This window comes from Lolium perenne, chromosome 4, assembly GCF_019359855.2.
Source record: "Lolium perenne isolate Kyuss_39 chromosome 4, Kyuss_2.0, whole genome shotgun sequence".
In the NCBI taxonomy this organism is placed as follows: domain Eukaryota; kingdom Viridiplantae; phylum Streptophyta; class Magnoliopsida; order Poales; family Poaceae; genus Lolium; species Lolium perenne.
Window position 1 is genome coordinate 66,744,818 of NC_067247.2, and position 24,013 is coordinate 66,768,830.

The window sequence follows — 24,013 nt, forward strand, 5'->3', positions numbered from 1 at the left end:
ATCATGCTTGATCCGTAATCGAACATAGTCACCCTTAAAAACCCCAGGTGGAATCATCTCCAGAGATATGACCTCTCCCGCCGATCTCTCTATCAAAGGCTTAATCACTCGTTCCTTCCTGTATGCTTCTGGCAGTTTATGAACTTGAATCCAGATGGGCATGTATTCAAGAACTACAAGATTCGGATCTGAGTAACCATCATATGGTGCCGTAACAAGCACCCAATCACGAAACAGCCAGGGGCCTTTCTCCATGACTTTCTCCCAATCAGCTAAACAGAAGCATTGAATCACAAACCTGTTATCATTAACCGCTCTGATATTGATCTTCTGCGAAGAATTCCATGCAGCGGTCATCTGTTGGAAAAGGGCTTCATGGCTGAACCTCTTCCGACAATTGACCCTCGCAACCGCAAGCCAGCGAACGCTTTCAGCCAATTCTTTCTCATCCTCCTCAAGAACGAAATCGTCAAACTCATCTTCGCCGATCTCAAGATTTCCAAACATGGAATCGATCGCATCATCACCACTACCCTGCGTATGGCATGGCATGGCCCTACTCCCATCCACACCACTCCCCTCCTTCTCACCTCCTCCCTCTGCACCGGCTAACCCCTTCTCATCTGTCGCGCTCGCCTCAGACCTAACTTCTGACATCCTGAGCGAGAGGACACGCCGAAGCCGATCCCCAGCAGAGACGGTCTTGGAGAACCGATCACTAGCCGCACCTCTCCTTCCGAGAAGCCTGGCACGAAGACGAAGAAAAAACCCCTTGGGAAACCCTACCGGCCTCAACTCAAACTCGCCGCCTGAGACGGAGAGGACGAAACCCTAGACGGGTAGCAGATGGACAATTGGGGTTTTTGATTGCTTATAGCTTGATCTTTGGTGGGTTGAGTTATCACTCACCTCCAAACCATCCAACGTTGTTCAAAAAAAAAAAAAAAAACCATCCAACGTTGCTTAGTGTTTTGACGGTGGAGGGTTGCATGTTGTTTCTTGGTCATGGGGCCCACCATGAGTTGCGCACGTTGTGACTTTACTCTCACTTGAGCATTGTGAAATCCGGCTCGCTGGAGCCCCATCACGTACCGTCACGTACACAATCGTAGGGATAGTCATGTCTGACAAACTATTTTCTGGCGATTCTTGATTCCATCAGTTGTATGTTTACTGCATAATTTCTGTACTTTTTACAATGACAAAATAACTGAATTACAAAAGAAAACTAACTAGACGACGCGCACATGCTTGCATGTAATGCGGCAGGGCTGCAGGCTTACTGTGTGCACGAACATTGGATGCTAGTGCTAGCTAGCAGCAGCGGCCACGAAGAACTGCATGCTCCGAACTACTCTTTCACATTGATTGGCTCAAAAGCACACAGGTGCTTGAGCAGAGAAAGAAAAAAGGCAGCGCAGCTCTTTCACATGCCAGTGGTGGGCCCATCGATGAGACGGATGAAGAGAGTGATCGATAGACGAGAAATGTGGCGGTTTAGTTTTTCGTTTTCTTAATGTTATGATGGTATGGTACAATGTAGATGTAGATTCTGTTTGAAATGCTTCAGCGATCTAATCTGTGGGCTTAGACGTAGAGGAAGCCGTTCCTAATTTCATTCAACCCTGCTCGTTGCTGGAGACTAGGATCTAAACTGCAGATCAAGCTAAGTAAACTCCACAACGCACTAGTGTCGATCTTACAATGCATACACGTGCGTCAGCTCCATTGCTCAAATAATGTCATCGACCTTGGACGACATGGGATTGGCCGTCATCTGGTACCGACGGCTCCCATGCACGGACTGCTCGTACGTCTCGCCGTCACCCCACACCGCGTACGCGTCCTCGCCGTGGATGGCGTCGTCGCCGGCCTCCAGCTGCTCCTCGCTGAGTCGCAGCGGAACGAGCAGCCCAACGAGCAGGCACACGACGCTGGTGACGATTACGTTGAGCACCAGGATGAAGGCGATCCCGGCGAGCTGCACGGCCATCTGCCGGAGCCCCGCGTGCGCGCGGCCGCCCCTGATCGCGTACGCGAGGCCAACGTAGCGGGGGTCGTCGCCGAAGAAGAGCCTGCACAGCCGCGGCTCGGCCAGGACGCCCGTCAGGATGCCGCCCAGGCTGCCGGCGACGCCGTGCGTGTGGAGTATGGCGAGCGTGTCGTCGACGTGCTTCAGGACCCGGCACCGCTTGTGCAGAACCATCATGGTGAACCACGGCACGCTCCCGGAGAGGAGTCCCATCAGCATCGCCGCCCAGCCCTGTACCAGCCCGGCGGCGGGGGTGATGCAGACGAGGCCGGTGATCATGCCGTTGACGGCGCCGACGGCGGACGGGCGGCCGAAGAAAAAGGAATCGAGGATGAGCCAGACGAGCAGGCTGGTGGCCGTGCAGAGGTGCGTGTTGACGACGGCGACCGACGCGTCGATGTTGGCGGCATACGGCGCGCCGCCGTTGAACCCGGTCCACCCCATCCACAGCAGGCCCGCGCCGGCGAGCGTGAGGAGGATGTTGTTCGGCGGGAAGGCCTCTCTGTCCTTGGCCGTCCTCGGGCCGACCCAGAAGGCGGCGGTGAAGCCGGCGATGCCGGACGAGAGGTGGATGACGAATCCGCCGGCGAAGTCCATGACCCCGGCCTTGAAGAGGAACCCGTTGGGGCTCCAGACGCTGAAGGCGCCGACCGTGTAGGAGAAGGTGAGCCAGAGCGGCACGAAAAGCATCCATGCCTTGAAGTTCATGCGGCCCAGGAGCGATCCGGCGACGAGGATGAGCGTGATGGCGGCGAAGACGAACTGGAAGAAGAGGAGCGTGGCGGCCGGGTATGCGCCGGCGAAGCCCTGGGCGGAGAGGAAGCCGGCGGCGTCGAGCCCGGAAAAATCGGGCCTGCCGACGAAGGGGAGGAGGCGGTCGCCGAAGGACATGCGGAAGCCCCAGAGGCACCAGCAGACCATGGTGGCGGCGAAGGCGTAGAGCGCCATGAAGGCCGAGTTGACGGCCCACTTCTTCTTGACGATGCCGCCGTAGAGGATCACCAGGCCCGGCACGCTCTGCAGCCCCACCAGCGCCGCCGCCGCCAGCTGCCACGCGTTGTCGCCCTTCACTAGCCACTCCGGTGCCGCCTCCGTTGCCATGGCCAGCTCGATCGACAGTACACGACGATGCAAGTGATCCCTCCGCGTCGAGTTCGCGTCGCGAGGGGCGGGTGTGGAGAGATGGAGTGGTGCCAAGTGCCGAGTGGAAGAAGGAGAGAGAGCTAGTCCATGCATATAGGAAGGGCCGGCAGGGTGGGAAAGGTCCGAGAGCGGAAGCCGTGGAGATTCTTCAGATACTTTGTTGAACGACGAGATTCTGTTGTGCATGTGTTTCTGTGGCTGAATCTTGTGCTGTTTTCCGGGGTTAGGTTTCTAGTTTCACTATTTCAACAGTACTAGTTTCTACATTCCGTTGGGTGTCAATTGGTGTTTCGGATTTTTGAAACTTAATAATGAAACGGAATGATACGTGACAGCAGAAATCTCAAAGCATGGAACATAGTGAATCAAACATGCACGGGATGTCCCGTGCATGGGACAAACACGCAGTTAGCGCATGAGCCGTGTTTCTCAGCGGCGACTTCTGCTGTCTATCCCCAATTCACAACTTCTATGTATTGAAGCAGTCAAAACTTCTTCTGAAGTACGAAAAGACAAATCTGATGGGTGCTATATAGCTCCAATTAACTCAGTCGCAAGGCCGTCCTATGTGCAGATGGCGGACTTCCTTATGAGCATCAGAGTACGTTTGTTGGGAGTACTTGGTAATTATTCATTCCATTATGGCATGTATCTGTAACAGATCAAGTTTGGAATCATACATGCCATATATCCAGCGAATCAGTTACAGTCTGTTGGATAAATTGATCGAGTCAACAACATTTTGCGTACCTGCCATTTGGAAACAACATAAGCTTGGGCTCCCACCGCAACAGTAAACTATGAGGGAACCTTGTATATCTTTGTCTACTATAGCTATCTTTAGGGGATTTGCTTACTACAGCTCCAAATTGATGCTTGTCCATTGTAAAGCACTTGAGCCTTTACCGTGAACAACATCCAAGATAAATAATGGGATTGAGTTTACTATAGCACTACGAGGAAACATCGCAAGTGATGTCAAGCCGTAGCGGCACTCCCAAATATGTCCACTACGGGAAAAATTGACGTTGCCGTGCGCGGAAGTTTTGCCGTGCGTCAACACACGGCAAAGAAATATATGCCGTGCATGCTTCACTAAAACGCACGGCAAAGAAAATACCGCACGGCAAATCACAAAAAACGCACGGCAAAGAAAATACCGCACGGCAAATCAGAAAAAACGCACGGCAAAGAAATGCGCACGGCAAAGAAAAGGAAAAGCGCACGGCAAAGAAAAACGCGCGCGTTGGCTAAAGCCGCACGGCAAAGGGTAGAATGAATACAAACCGTTCGATCACATATAGATTGGATGGCTGTGATTCAATGAGACATGGATTGATGACATGGCATACTCCACGATCTCCACCCACCTAACCCCACCACCACTCCTCTATCTCTCCTTTATTTCTCTCATTTCTCCAGGACCTTATGGCGCCATGACCTTATCTCCAGCCGTGGGTTGTCCTGGAGATTCTCTCCTGCGTTGACTGCTTATACTGTATCTGTACCAAAGGCTACTAGTATTCACACTGTTTGGCTGTACCAGATGACAGAATCTAGTACTGTTTCCTACCCCACCATGGTACCGCTCTGTCCTTCCTAGTCCAAGATGGCAGCAAACAAGTACACACCTCCGGGCCGGATTGCATGTTAGTTAGGATTGTTGCCTTGTTTTGCATTTTCAGCTTGATTCATTTAGATTTAGATTTTTTTGCCTGAACGAAAAATGTTTGTCTCTTTTTTCTGAACATATTACATGTAAGAATCGCCGGCCACGTATAAAGTTCTTTGAAAATACGTGAAGAGTAACCATTAGCACAGTTTAAGAGTTCAATGCACACCAGTTTATTAAGGTGGGATATTTGCATATTTTCTTTACATTGTCACTGTTGACTCTCGGTACTGAGTGTGTCAATTTAGGACACGAGTTCATGGAGCTTGTTTTTTCAAACTTCAAAATTTTCAAATTTGCGGTTTCAAATTTTTCCTTAAAAAACATCCAAGTGTAGTCAATGATTTATTCTATGCGTGTGTTAATTTTCAAGACGGAATACCGTGTATTATATCCTCGCCAAAAATAAGAAAAAATCAGATCTAGAAGTATGAACAGTGACATTTTCGAATTTTCTACTACCTATGTCCATAAAACGATATCGCGCGTTTGTCTAAATTTAGATATACCTAGACACTTTTTAGTACTTAGATACGTATAAATTTAAACAAATCTTTAATATATTTTTATGGATGGAGACAGTCGTGGAGCTACGTGTAAGCTGTGGAGTCCGCTTTTCTGCAAAACGACTTCATGTTTTATTTTGGCACTTGTCCTTGGTGTATAAGCAATCTGACCCCACAGTTAACTGTGGATGGCTTCGCTACCAGATAGAAATAGTATATATATTTTTTCATTTTTGCCGAGCCTGCAATGCAAGATATATTTCACATTAAAAATATGCAGGCTCGTAACGTACATACTTTACTACACCCAAGTACTTTTTCGAAATTATTTTAAACTTTGAAATAAAGTATTTGTTTTTTTTTTAAATGAAGGGCTCCATGAAGCCCCGGCTCTAGTAACATTTTTCGATATTGTGCTACCATGAGCCACAAGGCGCAAACCAATTAAGTTTGTATTAAATATGTGTAATTATAAAAAAATCAACGAAACTCCTCCAAATGATGTAAATATTGATTTTATTCCTGGTCCGGATTGTACTGCCCCCATAGCAATGATCTTATGGAAACGTGCATTTATACCACCAAAAAGGGGAAAAAATAAAGAGACATGGTGGAGAAGATCTTGAAAATTTGTACACAACGATTTTCTAGCAGGAAATCCTCTCCAACAATTCACAGACATGGTGAAACATCGAGATGTCTTGACTGGAGTTGATTTCATGGCACCAGTCTACAATTTTATCTACGCATGGACCATCGTTGTGCTTGTACTCCCGCTTATAATGGTGAATCATGTCTACCGAAAACTCAAGTCTGGAAAGAACCTATATTTTTTGTTATATATGTGTTCGTTAACTCATCTTGCAATGTAGAAAATAACTCAAAATAACTCTAGAATTTATGCTTAAAAAATTGTTTAATAAAAGTATTTCAAGTTACATGATAGTCCGGAGTAGCCGTCGGTGATGTATCAGTAACGTATCATGGTTCCAATAGTAACATCGTAGTAAACGCGGAAATTGTTCAGTGTATGAAAAGTTCTTTGACAAGCTACAAAGATACCCATGCATGCGTCTCACCGACCTGCAGATGGTGTACCGCTAACCCTAATTTCAAAGTAATAGCGTAGTAAATTACAAATCGTATGGTGTCTAACAAGTTCTTAATTCCCTACGTAAGAAGATATCAGTAACCATGGTTCCAATAGTAACATCGTTGTCAAGACGAAATTTTTTTTGGTGTAAGAGAAGTTCCTTGCCATGCATGTGTCTCGGAGTAACCAGCCCCTAGGTTTTGTATCACTAACCATGGTTTGCATAGTAACATCATAGTCAAATTGCAAATTGCATGGTGTCTGAGAAGTTCATAGTTGCCTAGGTAAGAAGATTTCCATGCACATGTCTTGGAGTAACCATCGATGGTGTATCACTAACCTTGGTTCAAATATTAAAATCATAGTCTCGATGCAAATTGTTGGTGTAGGATAAGTACTTGGCTAAGCTTAGAAGGCATCCATGCATGTGTCTTATAGTAACCGACCTGCAAGTGGTGTATCGCTAACCATGGTTCCAATAGTAAAATCATATTCAAGATATAAATTGTTCAATGTATGATAAGTTCTTAGCCAAGCTATGAAGATACTAATGCATATGTCACATCGTAATAGTCATGCAAGTGGTGTATCTCTAACCATGATTTCAAGAGTACTATCATAGTCAAATTGATAACCGTTAGTGTTGGACAAGTAAAAAGTATCTATGCATGTATCTTGGTGTAACCACCAGTGGTGTACCGCTAACTATGCTTTCAATGGTAACATCATATTCAAAATAAAATCGTTTGGTGCCTAATAAGTACTTACTAGTTAATAATATATTCGTCAGTGGTGTGTCACAATAATGTCATAGTCAAACTGAAATCATCTGGTTCCTAAGTTCTTTTTCGAGCTAATTATATATATCCAAGCATGTGTCCCGGAGTAACAATCGGTGGTTTATCTCTAATGATGATTTCAATAGTATAATCATAGTCAAACTAACAATCGTTTCATGCCTAATAATTTATTTTCCAATCTATTAAAATATCCAAGCATGTTTTTCAGAGTAACCGTCGGTGGTGTATCGGTATCCATGCCCAAGAAGTTCATTTTAGCTAATAAGATATATAAATATGTGTCTCAGAGAAACGATCGGTGGTGTATCGCTAACCATGGCTAATGGATCCTACCATGGTTCCAATAGTAGCATCATATTCAAGATACAAATTGTTCGGTGTATGATAAGTTCTTTGCCAAGCTATGAAGATATCAATGCATGTATCTCAGAGTAACCGTCATGCAAGTGGTGCATCGATAACCATGATTTCAAGAGTACCATCATAGTCAACTTGATAATCGTTTGGTGTTTGACAAGTAAGAAGTATCCATGCATGTATATTGGTGTAACCACCAGTAACGTATCAAAGGGCTTTAGGGTTTAGTGTCTAAAGTACTATATTTTGGCAACTGATATCTTTACGTGTCACTAAAGTAACCATTCGATACACATTATCTCAAAAATTATAAGCTTGGCACGTGAGATACTCTTCCGGCAAGGTATCCTTATGCGCCGTCAGAGAAATCTTATATTTGGCACCTAGGAATCTTTTTTAGAGCAAGGTATCCTCACACACTATAGAAAGGATCGTTTTTTTCCTAGCAAATGTATCCGTGCTTTGTGCTTTGCAAGTCGGATCCTTCTTCCGGCCGGGTCCTCACACTTCATCTAAAGTAACCTTTTTTGGCCATATGTATCTTTACATGTCGCAGAAAGTAACCGACCAGCAAGTGGTGTATTGGTAACCATGATTCCAATAATAACATCATCTAAAGTAACCCTTTTTTGATCATTTGTATCTTTACGTGTTGCGAAAAGTAACCACTCGATATAAATGTCCTCGGAATCATATGTTTGTCACGTAAGATACTCTCCCCGTAAGGTATCTTCTCGCGCCATCGGAGGGATCGCTTCGAACGAATAGAGGATCCTTTCTCTAAGAAGGTATCACCACGGGTCATGTATAGTATCCACTTCTATTCATTCGTATCTTTTCGTGCAACAAAAGTAACCAAAACCCTACACGATAACAAAGTGATCCGACACTTGACACATAGTAATCCTTCGGTTGCTAGTAACCATTCGTTACGAATGCCCCAGATGCTATCCTTGTTGTCAAGGTATCATCGCACACTCTGAAAACAATCCTATCCAAGGTAGGATAATCGCCATTCGATATGCATGACCCGGATGCTTACCTTGCGATCAAAAGACATCACAAGCTAACTCATCTATAGTAACCACTTCTATCCATTCATATCCTTGCGTGCAACAAAAGTAACTGAAACCATACGCAATAACAAAGTGATCTGACACTTGACACATAGTAATCCCTCGGTTGCTAGTAACCATTCGTTACGAATGCCCCGGATGCTATCCTTGTTGACAAGTTATCCTTGCACACTCTGAAAACGATCCTATCCAAGGTAATATCGCCCACGGATCATCGCCATTCGATATGCATGACCCGGATGCTTACCTTGCGATTGAAAGGTATCCTCGCACACTATCCAAACGATCCTATACGATGTACTATTCCTCGTGCACGTGGTATCATCGCGATCATCTATAGTAACCACTTCTGTCCATTGGTATCTTGCATGGAACAAAAGTAACCAAAACCCTACGCGGTAATAAAGTGATCCGACGCTTAACACATAGTATCACTTCGGTTCCTCGAAACCATTCGTTACGACTGCCCCGGATGCTATCCTTGATGTCAAGGTATCCTCGCACACTCTGAAAACGATCCTATCCGATGTACTATCGCTCGTCGATCAAGTCACGAAAGCCGGGTATACATGACCCTCGATGCTTTCATTGCACGCATGGTATCCTCGTACCACGTCAAGGGATCCTATAAGACGGATAGTTGCGTCTGTTGCCTATACTTAACTTCGTATCGGTATTCCAATTGTATCCTTGCGCCTCACCTAGCGTAACTTTTATCGGCCATTTATAAAGCCAGATGTTGCGCTAGAACCATTCGGTATGCAATGTATCGTCGCCCACCGACCGAGTCACGAAAGTAGCCGTTCGATATGCATGACCCGGAAGTTTACCTTGTTGTCAAAGGTATCCTCGCACACTGTCATAATGATCCTAACATATGTACTATTCCTCGTGCACGTGGAATCGTCGCGGGTGATCTATAGTAACCATTTTTGTTCATTTGTATCTTTGCATGCAACCATACGATACGAATGCCCCCAGGATGCTATCCTTGTTGTCAATGTATCGTCGCACACTCTGAAAATGATCCTATCCGGTGTACTACCGCAAACCATACATAGTCTTTCGGTATGCATGATCCGGATAGTTACCTTGCTGTCAAAAGGTATCATCGCACACTATAAAAACAATCGGCCATTCCTACAACTACATGTTGCGCTAGTAACCATTTGGTATGCAATGTATCCTCTCCCCCCTCGACCGAGTCATGAGAGTAGCCGTTCGATATGCATGACCTGAATGCTTACCTTGTTGTCAAAGGTTTCCTCGCACAAAATCAAAAAGATCCTATGTGATGCACTATTCCGTAGTGCACGTGGTATCATCGTGGGTCGTCTACAGTAACCACTTCCGCCCATTCGTATCTTAGCATGCAACAAAAGTAACTGAAACCCTCCGCAATAACAAAGTGAACGACGCTTTGACACATAGTAACACTTCGGGTTGCTAGTAACCTTTCGATATGAATGCCCCCGGATGCTATCCTTGCTGTCAAGGTATCCTCGCACACTCTGAAAGCGATCCTACCCGATGTACTATCACCGTCTGATCATCGTCGCTCGATATGCATGATCTGGATGCTTACCTTGCTGTCAAAAAAGGTATCCTCGCACACTATCAAAACGATCCTATCCGATGTACTATTCCTCATGCACCTGGTATCATTGCGGGCATCTGTGGTAACCACTTCTGCCCATCCGTATCTTTGCATTGCAACAAAACGAACCGAAATCGTACGCGATAATAAAGTAACCGATCGTCACGGGTCATGTATAGTATCCACTTCTATCCATTCGTATCTTTGCGTGCAACAAAAGTAACTAAAACCCTACACGATAACAAAGTGATCCGACACTTGACACATAGTAATCCTTCGGTTGCTAGTAACCATTCATTACGAATGCCCCAGATGCTATCCTTGTTGTCAAGGTATCCTCGCACACTCTGAAAACAATCCTATCCAAGGTAGGATAATCGCCATTCGATATGCATGACCCGGATGCTTACCTTGCGATCAAAAGACATCACAAGCTAACTCATCTATAGTTATCACTTCTATACATTTGTATCTTGCGTGCAACAAAAGTAACCGAAACCCTACGCAATAACAAAGTGATCTGACACTTGACACATAGTAATCCTTCGGTTGCTAGTAACCATTCGTTGCGAATGCCCCGGATGCTATCCTTGCTGACAAGTTATCCTTGCACACTCTGAAAACGATCCTATCGAAGGTAATATCGCCCACGGATCATCGCCATTCGATATGCATGACCCGGATGCTTACCTTGCGATCGAAAGGTATCCTCGCACACTATCCAAACGATCCTATCTGATGTACTATTCCTCGTGCACGTGGTATCGTCGCAGTCATATGTAGTAACCACTTCTGTCCATTGGTATCTTGCATGGAACAAAAGTAACCAAAACCCTACGGAGTAACAAAGTGATCCGACACTTGACACATAGTATCACTTAGGTTCCTCGAAACCATTCGTTCCGACTGCCCCAGATGCTATCCTTGATGTCAAGGTATCCTCGCACACTCTAAAAATGATCCTATCCGATGTACTATCGCTCGTCAATCAAGCCACGAAAGCAGGGTATACATGACCCCCGATGCTTTCATTGCGCGCAGGGTATCCTCGTACCACGTCAAAGGGATCCTATAAGAAGGATAGTTGCGTCTGTTGCCTATATTTAACTTCGTATCGGTATGCCCATTGTATCCTTGTGCCTCACCTAGCGTAACTTTTATCGGCCATTTATAAAGCCAGATGTTGCGCTAGTAACCATTCAGTATGAAATGTATCCTCGCCCACCGACCGAGTCACGAAAGTAGCCGTTCGATATGCATGACCCGGCAGTTTACCTTCTTGTCAAAGGTATCCTCGCACACTGTCATAATGATCCTAACATATGTACTATTCCTCGTGCACGTGGTATCGTCGCGAGTGATCTATAGTAACCATTTTTGTCCATTCGTATCTTTGCATGCAACCATACGATACGAATGCCCCCGGATGCTATCCTTGTTGTCAATGTATCATCGCACACTCTGAAAACGATCCCTTCCAGTGTACAACCGCATACCAAACATAGTCTTTCGGTATGCATGATCCGGATACTTACCTTGCTGTCAAAAGGTATCCTCGCACACTATAAAAACAATCAGCCATTCCTACAGCTACATGTTGCGCTAGTAACCATTCGGTATGCATGACCCGGATTCTTACCTTGTTGTCAAAGGTATCCTCGCACACAATCAAAACAATCCTATGTGATGCACTATTCCCTGGTGCACGTGGTATCATCGCGGGTCGTCTATAGTAACCACTTTTGTCCATTCGTATCTTTGCATGCAACAAAAGTAACCGAAACCCTCCGCAATAACAAAGTGAACGACGCTTTGACACATAGTAATACTTCGGGTTGCTAGTAACCTTTCGATACGAATGCCCCCGGATGCTATCCTTGCTGTCAAGGTATCCTCGCACACTCTGAAAGCGATCCTACCCGATGTACTATCGCCGTCTTATCATCGTCGCTCGATATGCACGATCCGGATGCTTACCTTGCTGTCAAAGAAGTATCCTCACACACTATCAAAACGATCCTATCCGATGTACTATTCCTCGTGCACCTGGTATCATCGCGGTCCTCTATGATAACCATTTCTGCCAATTCGTATCTTTGCATTGCAATAAAACGAACCAAAGCCGTATGCGATAACAAGGTAACCGATCATCACGGGTCATATATAGTATCCACTTCTATCCATTCATATCTTTGTGTGCAACAAAAGTAACCAAAAACCTATGGGATAACAAATTGATCCAACACTTGACACATAGTAATCCTTCGGTTGCTAGTAACCATTCGTTACAAATGCCCTAGATGCTATCCTTGTTGTCAAGGTATCCTTGCACACTCTGAAAACAATCCTATCCGAGGTAGGATAATTGCCATTCAATATGCATGACCCCGGATGCTTACCTTGCGATCAAAAAGACATCACAAGCTAACTCAAGTGTAGCTGTCCCATAACACAACAAGTGAGTAGCAGCAACAGTGCAGTGGACATCACCATTTCGGCAGTTCAACATACACCAGCTCTGAGAAGATAGTAGCACATAAATGGAGACAACAACCCCATCCTAAGGTTCGGTTCACAAACATAAGTTATCATAACGCAGTAATACAAGTTTAGATTCAGAGCCATCCCTTAGAACCGGAAGAATACTAAATTTAGTTTAAACTCCCTTTCTATCTAGAGGGTTAGACTAATCACTACATAGCCAAACAAAACAAAACAATTCATCCTTCTGCTTTTGGGACAGGCTACAAGCCTTCAAAAATCAAAACAACATCCTTTGACTATCTCGGCAAGTCATACAACAATATTCTGGTACAGACAGGATCTCCCATCGATGTCCTCTTGCAGATGCAGGCATGCATTTTTTCTTCACCACGAGGTTGGCGGCTCTCCAATAATGCATGAAAAGATAAACGCCCTCATTGTAAGTTGTAGCTGGTACCTTTCACATCTAGTAAAATTGCAACAAAACAAAACAACAACAAAAAAAAAAAAAAAGAGGACACTTCCTGATAAACTAGTAGAAATGTAGATACAATGATAAACAATACTTCCTCTAACAACCACAAGCTTTAGTTACAAAACAAAAGTGACGTAGCCGAGAAGATTGAGACAACTAAAACAGGAACATGATACTAGGTACAACATCACACATCCTTCCCTACAGTTCACTATAGAGTCTGGAATATCACATATTCACATACGACAGGTGCCTAGCAGTTTATCCAAGTCTCAACATCTAAACTAGAAAAAATCATCTCAAGTGGCCTTTATTGCTTCCGACAGTATTGGAATGTAAGTAGACTTAGCCTCACAATGAATGAAAAGTCCAAATCAACAGTTCTAGTTTAATACCTTGCAAATAATTTCAGTTATGTGATAGATATACTTCGAAACTTTGGCAGAAACTACAGACAATGGGTAACAAGGAGAAGTACCTGCGTGGTATTTGTGTGCTCCCTAAAAGATCAGTTCCCATGATCTGCATCAAGCAGAAAATCACAGGTACTCCGTAGGAAGAACTTCCAAATATACTTGGGCATGGACAGAATCAAACCAGAACTACAACAATTGCGAGGAGAATAGTGATGACATTTCAGAACATTCATAAAATTACAGATCAATAAATGAAAACTCACCATTTAGAGAGCAATTTTAGAAACATGCACTTGTGTCACTGAGCACACTTGAATGTATTGAGAATGGTTAACATGTTGTCACTAGGAATGATGTATGGGAAAACAATTCTGGTAGGTATTTACATCGCTGTGTTCAAATAGCACGCATGGTAGATTTCAGATGCTCTTGGATAAAACAATGCAGCTCTGTAAATCACAAATAAATTGCACAAGGCTTCGTATTACTTTATAAGCAACAAAAGGAAAACAATGAATTGTGCTCCATGAAAGTGACCTCCTTCTGGAAAGCCGAAAAGGAAAACTCGATAAGACGAAAAAACAAAAACACCTAAAATTGTGATATCTGGGTTTATAAGCAACAATGTACTTCATGAGATAAAATCGAGCACAGACTTGAAAGAAACAACTAGGAAGCACAGGCCGCCGCGCCATTGGCGTTGAACTTTTAGCATATATAACTGGTGTTAGTAGTGCTAGTGTGCCTGTTTCAAGAGCTCAGAGAAGTAGACACTGCTCTGCTAATAGTTAGAGCACCACCTGCAGATGTAGACACTGGTGTTAGTAGTGCTAGTGTGAATGGTAACACATTATTTTAACATAAGGTGAGTATGACAAAGGACACATGCAGTACTTTCACATTCTGGTGCTTGACTCTTAAAGTATGATGCAAATGGTTATAAAAATGACCAGTACAGTAGTATCATCAAACAAATAACTTACCATTCACAAAATTGTAATTCTTAATATTTATTTCTATCTATGCATGGGAAACCCAAAAAAAAAGGTAAATTCAGCTGATATAACTCATGTTTTCAGTTGTTTTTTACAGGATAGCACAATGTACCAAACAATATGAGTACAGATATTTTTATGACCATCTGCGCCACTTAGGAGGAAGCACAGAAAGCAAACACCGCACCTACACATACACATTGAGAGGTCTGACTTGTTTTAGCACACTTTCCATACTTTTGGAGTTCAAAATTTAAAGCTGGCTAAAAAGGCAATTTAAGTACCAAAAGCAAACACATCTGAGCACCTAATTAGATTCTCACGAGATAAGGTGATTGTCAATTGGCTGCTTCATTCTATTTTGCATCTACTCAAGCCCCAGACTCATGCATAAATTTATGAGCTACAGATCTATATGCTTCAGCATGGCTGAAAAATGAAAAAATTCAGCTATCCTTTGGCTTATCCTTGGGGATCTTTGTATCCAATTCTTTGAGAAACAGAAACTGCAAGGACTTTTGACAAGATTGAAGATGCATAACAAAACTGTAGCATCGGGGAAGGTACTTTCATAAACCTATTTACCGGATCGAACTAAGGCAACCCAATTTCTAGAAGAATCAGTGAGACCCTAGGCAGCTACTCAATTGAATCAAGCGAGGGTGAGGCAGCCGGACGCACGGGAGATAGGGGAGACTCGTACCTTGTAGGTGAGCAGCAGCCAGAAGTCGACTGTGTCACGAGCGAGCTGCCTTAGCCGGATCCGACCCCATGGCGCCGGACATGGGCGAGGGCGACTCCGATAGCCCCTGAAACCGGATCTGGGAAGAGAGGATCGGGCGTCCTGGAGTGGAAAGGAGCGGGGACGACGAGGCGAGCTCCGGGATTGGCTGGATTTCGATTTCACCTTGGCAGGAAGGAGAAGAGAAGGGAAAATAGGAGGAGTGCGAGAGGAAAGATCCGGTGTGGTGGTGGGGGGCGGGGGGTCCCGGGCAGGTCCATGTCGCCGCCGTACTCGCGGCAGAGAGCAAGGACAGCGAGGACCACGTCGTCGCCGTGTATCTTGCCGACGCGGAAGGACGGGGAGCTATGTGGGCTAGGTGTATCCGCCCGGAGGTAGGGGTCAACCGCCCGCGCGCGTGGGTCCGGATCTCCAGCAGAACGCTCGGTCTGGATAGGGGACGGGCGCCATAAGAGCATCTCTAGTGGTTCCTCTAAATGTGGTCCTCTATATCTCCATATAGATGGTCATCTATAAAGATTCCTTTTTAGATGATCTCAGTTTTTCAGTGGTTCCTCTATATCTAGGACATCTAAATTCTCTCTCATATAGTTTAGTAATATTTCAAACGGCTATATTTCCAACGGCTATATTTCCAACGGCTATATTTCCAACGGCTATATTTCCAGGTCCATATATACCACCCCTCCCACCTCTCATCCAACACTCCTCGCTTTTCCTTCTCTCATCTCTCTTTTGAATTCCTCTGTCCAACACCGAAAAATGATGAATGGAGAATTTTCCTCATTGGATATGCTCATGAATTCGTCGTCGTCTTCATCTGATGACGACGAACTCATTCTTGCAGCATTTGGAGAGCGTGAGGAGGAAGAGAAGAGGAATGCTCGACGCCATGGCGGTTCCAAGCATGGGCGTCAGACAATTGACCGAGCAAGAGATGCCGGATTTGTTCTCCTCTGGAATGCCGGTACACAGTTATACACTGAATTCAGTATGCATAGTGCAGTGTTGCATTAGTAATTCAGTACACAGACTAAATTTAGTACGGCAATTGACTGCATTATAATTACGCTCGGGCCATGACGGGTCCTTATGCAAGTTGTAGTAATCTAAAATCCTATTCCAATAACAACTTGAGTTTTGATCTGTCCCGGTCACCGCATCCAAACTAGTGTTTCCCCATGCCGCTATCAACACCTTGTCTTCATCGCTAGACCAATTTTTCCCTTTCGTCGACGGTGCTTTTGCCTTCTTTTGTTTTGATTTTGCAAATGCAGATGCAGAAACAACAGAAACATCCGGAGTTGGCATCTTCTCTTGTTCACTGATTGGGCTAGAATATTGTGTGCCACTCCAATTCACTTCACCTGATCCCCCATTCAACATGTCTAAAAACCCAATGTCATCCGTCTGTGAGTTATCCATTTATCTAGCAAAACATGTCAAAATTCATTCAACAATTTAGTCTACGAACAACAGCAATTCAATTATATTTCAATACATGCAATTCAATCATCTGTGTTTATCTACAAAAATTGGTACAGAAACTACACAGACTAGTGAAACTAGCAGAATCGTACAGAGAAGCATATGCCCCGTCCGCGTCCGCGTATGCTGAAACTACTGAAACTAGCAGAGCCCCGTCCGCGTCGTCGTCCAAGGACGCGCGAGTGGAGGATTTCCACTGCGTCCGCAGCGCCACCGGCCCCGCGCAGCGCCGCCGGCCCCGCTGGCGCCGCCGGCCCCGCGCAGCGTCGCCGCCCGCTTCGCCGCCGGCCTCGCCCCGGCGCCGCCGGCCCGCCAAAGACACCGCAGCCCTCGCCAGCGCCGCCGCAATCCTCACGCGCGAATGGAGGATTCGACCGCCGGCCAGCCGCCGCCGCCATCGCCTCCCAGCGCCGCCCAGCGCGGCCCAGTGCCGCCGCCCAGAGCCCCCGCCCAGCGCCGCCGCTCAATCCCACTCTATCCACCGGAAAAAATTCGTACCTGGCTGGCCGGCGAGTGGAGCGACGGCGACGGCGACCTCGCGGGAGCGCTCCCGCCTCTTTTTCTGGTCTCCAGGTGCGCGCGGGAAGGAGAGCGCGGGCGAGCGATTTGGCTTCGATGGTCGTGGCTTGGTCCTCTATATCTGGAGGATGGAGCGATGATTTGAGAGCTCGTCTAAATTTAGATGACAGGATAGAGAGGCCACTGGGAGCGTTTTTTGACCTCACAACTATCTAAATGTGTTTGGATGGCCCTTTAGAGGAACCACTAGGGATGCTCTAAGGTCCGCTCGTTGTATTTATCGCCCGCACACAGCACACACACTCCTGTCTCTCTCTCCTTTATCTCTCCACATCAACCTCGCAGCATATGTCGGGCGTGAAGCAAGCGCGCGGCACTTGAGGTAGCCGTGTATAGCACCACTTCTGCGGGTCGGATATTCTATTCAAGCGCCCCTCTTGGAGGGGAGCCCATTAAGTGGCCAGCCACCCCCCATGGATTGATGGGTGGGGCGGCTAGGGTTAGGGTTTGGGGGCGCATGGGCCTAGTTGGCCTAGCCACCCCTCCCCCTTTGGCCCAGCCGGCCACCCTCCTCCTTTTATCCCACCTTGCCTAGCCACAAGCTCGTCCCCTCCCCTTCCCCCCTATATATAGTGGGGCACTTGAGGGAAGGATGGCACAACACAATTCGCCTTGAGGAAAAGGAGAACCCCCCTTTGGGCGCCTCTCCTCCCATCCCTCTCTCTAGTTCTCTCTTCCACGTGTGATTCCTCGAAGAGATGTGCATGGAGGGAGTCTACTTGTTGTGGGTATACTTTATGGGTATATCAACGACGTGGTCTAGATCCGGCAAGCCCGGGTGGCCCACAAATGGTGATGGTGGCATGTGACCCATCGACGGCCCAGTTGCTGTTGATAGATGATGGATGAAGTCCAGCCCAGGAACAGGAGCCGAATCTCAACCGACCTATGCAGGTAGTCGGATCCGTGAAGGCCCATGAAGTATCCGGATCCAATACATCGTATAAGGAAGGGTGGATCCTTCACGTGCACGGCAATGTTAATATTCCGTAGTTAGGCATCTTGTATTCCGGCTAAGACTCTCCGTGTAAACCCTAGATCCTAGCGCCTTTATAAGTCGGATCCCGGGAGCCCTAGAGGCACAACCACAATTCATTGTAACAACGCGAAAGCGCCCAGATAATTCCAGACAAGCAGCAGTAGGCCCTGTCCTCGTGCAGGTGTTCTGAAGCTGGGTAAATCGCGTACCACCGTCCCAAGGACTCTCCGCCCGATGAACCCTACTTCTTCTCCCCCTCGTGAGGATCCCTCCTCCGAGGTACCGTCTAATAGGCAACGACAGGTGGCGCCCACCGTGGGGCCAGCGGCGTCTGGAGGCCGGAACCGGGAGGGTTCCGCCATGGGAAGCTATGACGACTCCATCGCTGAGGGGTGTGTCCTTTACGCCGGGAACTTTTCGATCGTCCCGCAGGACGAATGCTGGATTCCGGCTAAGACAGACCCCATCAAGCTCTCCATCATCCCAATCGGTGGCATTCACCTCTTCATCGGCGAGACCATCGATTCCGACGGAAATGCCCTGGTAAGTAACGCTGACGCGACCACTTCTGAGCAGGACGCAATCGCGAAGATCCGATCTGAATCGCAGGAACTTCTTCAGGAAGATTTTGCCTTAGATCTGGAAATTTTAAAACCCACCCAAACCGCCCCTGATCGAGCAGGAAATTACGGTGGAAGACCAATGTAGATCCGCCTGGGTCTCCCAGGTGTTAGAGAACCAAAGGTGCCACTTCGTGCACTTCCTCGCACATACCGCAGGAGCCGCCCCTCCACAGGATGGATCCTGACCCATGCAGGTTGAGGCTACCGGAGACAGCGATACTCCGGATCAGCAAGAGGTTGCCGGAGACAACAACGCTCCGGATCAGCAAGAGGATGCCGAAGACAAAGAAGAACAAATTCTTGCCAACCTAAGCCCAACATCTGATGATGCTTCCTCCATGGACACAGATGAGTACAACCGTGCTGTGAAGGAGTTGGAGGATGAGGAGAAAGCTGAGACAGAATCCGCCCCGCCAAAGGAGGTCCTTGTGTCCTTAACTGGGCTGGAGCAAGGAACTGACGCAGAAGCGACTCCGAACGGCGCTGGAATTCCAGGCCCGTCCAATCCGGAGGCTCCGCAGCGGATACACTTTCGCGTCGTGCCGGATCTTGGAGAAGGACGTGTCCTCGAACACGGGGAAGATTTGTCCATAGAAGAGCTCGCCAGGCAGGCAGGCCGAGGTGCCATTGCAAACTCGGAAATCCTGACCAAACCAATAACTCCGGAGGATGTCGCAGACCCGGAAGCTCTAGAAACCAAAAGGAAGGAACTGCTAGCTACTGCTGAGAGATTTGCCAACATCAGTATTAATGCTGGAAGAAAGACAAGAAGCAGAGGAGGTGATGGAGAAATTCCTAGAAAGAGAGCGTGAAGCTGTTGATTACTTGGAGAAGGCCAAAGCACTCCGAGCACGGTGGGAAATCATCATAGAGGATGCCAGCAAGGAAGCATATAGGATCCTTTGGGAAGCCATTAGCCCCCGCAAGATCAACTTTGCGACCCCCACCGATCATCAGCCGCTCACAACTCCAAAGGACAATATGAAGAAGGTTGCGGAGCTCCTGGCCAAAAACGATGAAGAAATCGACATCGCACATCTCCGCACACTCGTAGCTTCAGCAATGAAGCAACAGAGTAAGGCAAACACTTCGCGCAGGTTGGAATCTGATACGTCTCCAATGTATCTATAATTTCTGATGTTCCATGCTAGTTTTATGACAATACCTACATGTTTTGCTCACACTTTATAATGTTTTTATGCATTTTCCGGGACAAACCTATTAACAAGATGCCGAAGTGACAGTTCCTGTTTTCTCTTGTTTTTGATTCCATAAAGGTTGTTCGGGCAACATTTTCGGAATTCGACGAAACAAAAGCCAAACCTCCTATTTTACCGAGACGGACCCAGAACACCGAAGGGGAGACGGAGAAGGGCCAGGGGGCCCCACACCACCTGGCGGTGCGGCCAAGGAGGGGGGCGCGCCCCCCTAGGGTGTGGACCCATCTGGCACCCCCTCGCGCCGCCTCTTCGCCTATATAGTCCCTCGCGACGCGAAAACCCTACAACAATCGATCATATTCCAGAAAGACACCAGGGGCGTCGCCGCTATCGCGAAACTCCGCTTCGGGGGACAGAATCTCTGTTCTGGCACGCCGCCGAAACGGGGAAGTGCCCCCAGAAGCCTTCTCCATCAACGCCACCGCCTCCATCATGCTCCGTGAGTAGTTCCCCCATGGACTACGGGTTCTAGCTGTAGCTAGTTGGTACTCTCTCTCCCATGTACTTCAATACAATGATCTCATGAGCTGCCTTACATGACTGAGATCCATCTGATGTAATCGGTGTTGTGTTTGTTGGGATCCGATGAATTGTTACATTATGATCAGTCTATCTATATAAGTTTGTGAAGTTATTGTTGCTGCAATCTTGTTGTGTTTAATGCTTGTCACTAGTGCACGAGTGGCATGATCTTAGATTTAACCTCTATAATTATTGCTTAGATTGTATCTACAAGTTGTTTGCACATGTCTATGTCCGGAACCCGAGGCCCCAGAGTGACAGCAACTGGGATAACTGGAGGGGAAGACTTAGATATGAGGATCACATTTTTCACCAATTGTTAATGCTTTGCTCCGGTGCTCTATTAAAAGGAGTGCCTTAATTACCATTAGATTCCCTTGAGGCCCAGCTGCCACCGGCTGGTAGGACAAAAGATGTTATGCAAGTTTCTCATTGCGAGCACGTATGACTATATATGGAAAACATGCCTACTTGATTAATAGACTTGATGTTCTGTCTTAATGCTATTTCAATCCTATCAATTGCCCAACTGTAATTTGTTCACCCAACACTTGTTATTGGAGAGTTACCACTAGTGTAGATAGCTGGGAACCCCGGTCCATCTTTCATCATCGAATACTCACTCGATCATATATGACATTGGAAGTAGTATCAACTATTTTCTGGTGCCATCGCCTCTGTGTTACTGATACCATTGCTCTCATATTACTGCTGCTTTCACATCACCCCTATTACTAGTGCTTTTCCAGGTGCAGCTGAATTGACAACACAGTTGTTAAGGCTTATAAGTATTCTTTGCTTCCCCTTGTGTCAAATCAATAAATTTGGGTTTTACTTCCCTCGAAGACTGTTGCGATCCCCTATACTTGTGGGTTTTCAAGACTATTTTCTGGCGCCGTTGCCAGGGAGGCATAGCTCTACTCATAAGTTCACCTGGGGAGTACACTCTACCTCTCTCTCTCTCTGTTTTTATTTTGTTTTGTTTTGTTTAGTTTACTTTTGTCTAGTTTATTTGTGCTTAGTTTATTTCTGTCTAGTATTATTTTGCTTAGTTTACTTTTGTCTAGTTTGTTTTTGCCTTGTTTTATTTTTCTTATATACCCGAAAATCCATAAAAATTTGAAAAATCGAAAAATTAAAAACTGTTGTTATGGAAGAACCCACAACCTATATGGAGCTTATAGAATTATATAACAATTATAAAGAATCAAGAAAGGGTAAAGTCATGAGTGTTGTGATAGAAAAATTGAATACAATTGCTAAAATCTTGCTTAAACGCCATGATATAAATTGTTGCTCTAAACAGGATACTAAACATCTTAAATTCCAATCTGGCTTTAGTGAAGAAGTTTTAATTATGAACTATCATTGGAATAACTATATTCATCTTGGATTTGAAGAAGTAGAGCAATTTGTTTTATTTATGGGAGCTTCTGAAATAGAATCCTTCATGTCTAAAAATTATGAAACTTGTATTGCTTGTAAGAACCTTAAAGATTATGTCTCTTCTATCCTTGATTTTTGCATAGAAAGTTACAGCGATAATCCTTATATCATTGATTATAAAGAGAGACACATTCATGCACAAGAATGCACTCACAATTTGCAAGAACCTGTGAAAGAAGAAATTGATGAACCTGAAAGCTCATTGGATGAAAAAGAGGAGGAGAGTGATGAACAAAAGGAGGAAGAATGGATTAGCTACCCATGCCAACCTTCTAATGAGAGTAACTCTTTATCTCTTACACCATTTGATTGTCCTCCATGCTTACCAAAGGAGGATGAATGTTATGTTCCTGTGGATTCTCTTGAAATATTCCCTATGAGTAAAACTTGTGAGAATAATTATGCTACTGTTATCTATGATAATCCATGCTATTTTGATAAATCTTATGATAATGCTTTGTTTGTGCCTGATATCGAAATGCATGGTACTAAAGAGTTTTGCTTAGTAAATGTTTATGATAAAGCTCTAGATGATGGTTCTATGTTACTTCTTAATATTAATTGTACTACTAATGAAAATGGGATTGGAGAGGTCTTGACTTTATCTAGGAGTCCCATATCTCTTGAGAATGATCAATCATCTTGTTATATTATTGATAAAAGTGGGTTTGAAAGTTTTGATCCCACTATTTTTGAGCTTGATAAAAATTATGTGTTTGTAGATCATGAAAAGCATGTTGTATGTGATAGTTATATTGTTGAGTTTGTTCATGATGCTGCTGAAAATTATTATGAGAGAGGTAAATATGGTTGTAGAAATTTTCATGGTACTAAAACACCTCTCTACATGCTGAAAATTTTGAAGTTACTCTTGTTTTATCTTCCTATGCTTGTCACTTTGTTCTTCATGAATTTATTTGTGTACAAGATTCCTATGCATAGGAAGCGGGTTAGACTTAAATTTGTTTCATACTTGCTTTTTGATGCTCTCTTTGCTTCAACTCTCATCCTTATGTGAGCATCATTAAAATCACTGAGCCCATCTTAATGGCTATAAAGAAAGCACTTCTTGGGAGATAACCCATGTTTTATTTTGCTACTGTTTTGGTTGCGTCTTGGAAGTTGTTACCACTGTAGCAACCTCTCCTTATCTTTATTTTATTGCATTGTTGTGCCAAGTAAAGTCTCTAATAGGAAGTTGATACTAGATTTGGATTTCTGTGCAGAAATAGATTTTTAGCTGTCACAAATTTTAGTAGATCTCTCTGTAGGAGAACCTAAAAATTCTGCAAAAACTCATGCGTGTTCCTCAGATATGTACGCAACTTTCATTAGTTTTGAGTTTTCTGATTTGAGCAACGGAAGTACGTCGAAAAAATTCGTGTTTACTGTCTGTTCTGTTTTGACAGATTCTGTCTCTGTTTTTTTTGCATTGTCTCTTGTGGACTTTAAGTAAGGCTTTCTAGACGTGGAGAGTTGTAGCTAATGTTTTATTGAGTTCTTGTAATGTGTCACTACAGAACTAAAGTGGATTAAAGTTTTTTGAGTACTAACCCCTCTAATGAAGTTTATGAGAAGTTTGGTGTGGCAGAAGTTTTCAAGGGTCAAGAGAGAAGGGTGATATAATGTGATCAAGAAGAGTGAAGAGCCTAAGCTTGGGGATGCCCCCGTGGTTCATCCCTGCATATTTCAAGAAGACTCAAGCGTCTAAGCTTGGGGATGCCCAAGGCATCCCCTTCTTCATCAACTTATCAGGTCATCTCTAGTG

At 45.3% G+C, this 24,013-nt stretch overlaps 1 protein-coding gene and 2 long non-coding RNA genes across 4 annotated transcripts; all 3 read right to left on the reverse strand.

The window, feature by feature from the left end:
- Positions 1 to 1,594: 1,594 nt before the first annotated feature.
- Positions 1,595 to 3,340, reverse strand: LOC127292846 (ammonium transporter 2 member 5). Its single transcript, XM_051322354.2, has one exon. The coding sequence runs from the start codon at positions 3,266 to 3,268 to the stop codon at positions 1,733 to 1,735; it is 1,536 nt and encodes a 511-aa protein (XP_051178314.1). The 5' UTR covers positions 3,269 to 3,340; the 3' UTR covers positions 1,595 to 1,732.
- A 9,466-nt stretch (positions 3,341 to 12,806) lies between these two features.
- Positions 12,807 to 15,791, reverse strand: LOC127292847 (uncharacterized). 2 transcript variants are annotated; one of them, XR_007845406.2, is made up of 3 exons: positions 15,350 to 15,769; positions 13,915 to 14,451; positions 12,807 to 13,837 (listed from the first exon to the last, which is right to left on the reverse strand). It is a non-coding gene; the product is annotated as an uncharacterized lncRNA (long non-coding RNA). The 2 variants fall into 2 exon arrangements; XR_007845405.1 differs by having other exon boundaries at positions 12,807 to 14,451; positions 15,350 to 15,791.
- Positions 15,792 to 16,468: 677 nt separating this feature from the next.
- LOC127348406 (uncharacterized) lies at positions 16,469 to 17,629 on the reverse strand. Its single transcript, XR_007879770.2, has 2 exons — positions 17,375 to 17,629; positions 16,469 to 16,817 (listed from the first exon to the last, which is right to left on the reverse strand). It is a non-coding gene; the product is annotated as an uncharacterized lncRNA (long non-coding RNA).
- Between the last annotated feature and the right edge of the window lie 6,384 nt (positions 17,630 to 24,013).

What these genes read in the sequence shown, in the direction of transcription:
- LOC127292846 (XM_051322354.2), bottom strand. Translation starts at nt 3,268, where the DNA reads ATGCATGGACTAGCTCTCTCTCCTTCTTCCACTCGGCACTTGGCACCA.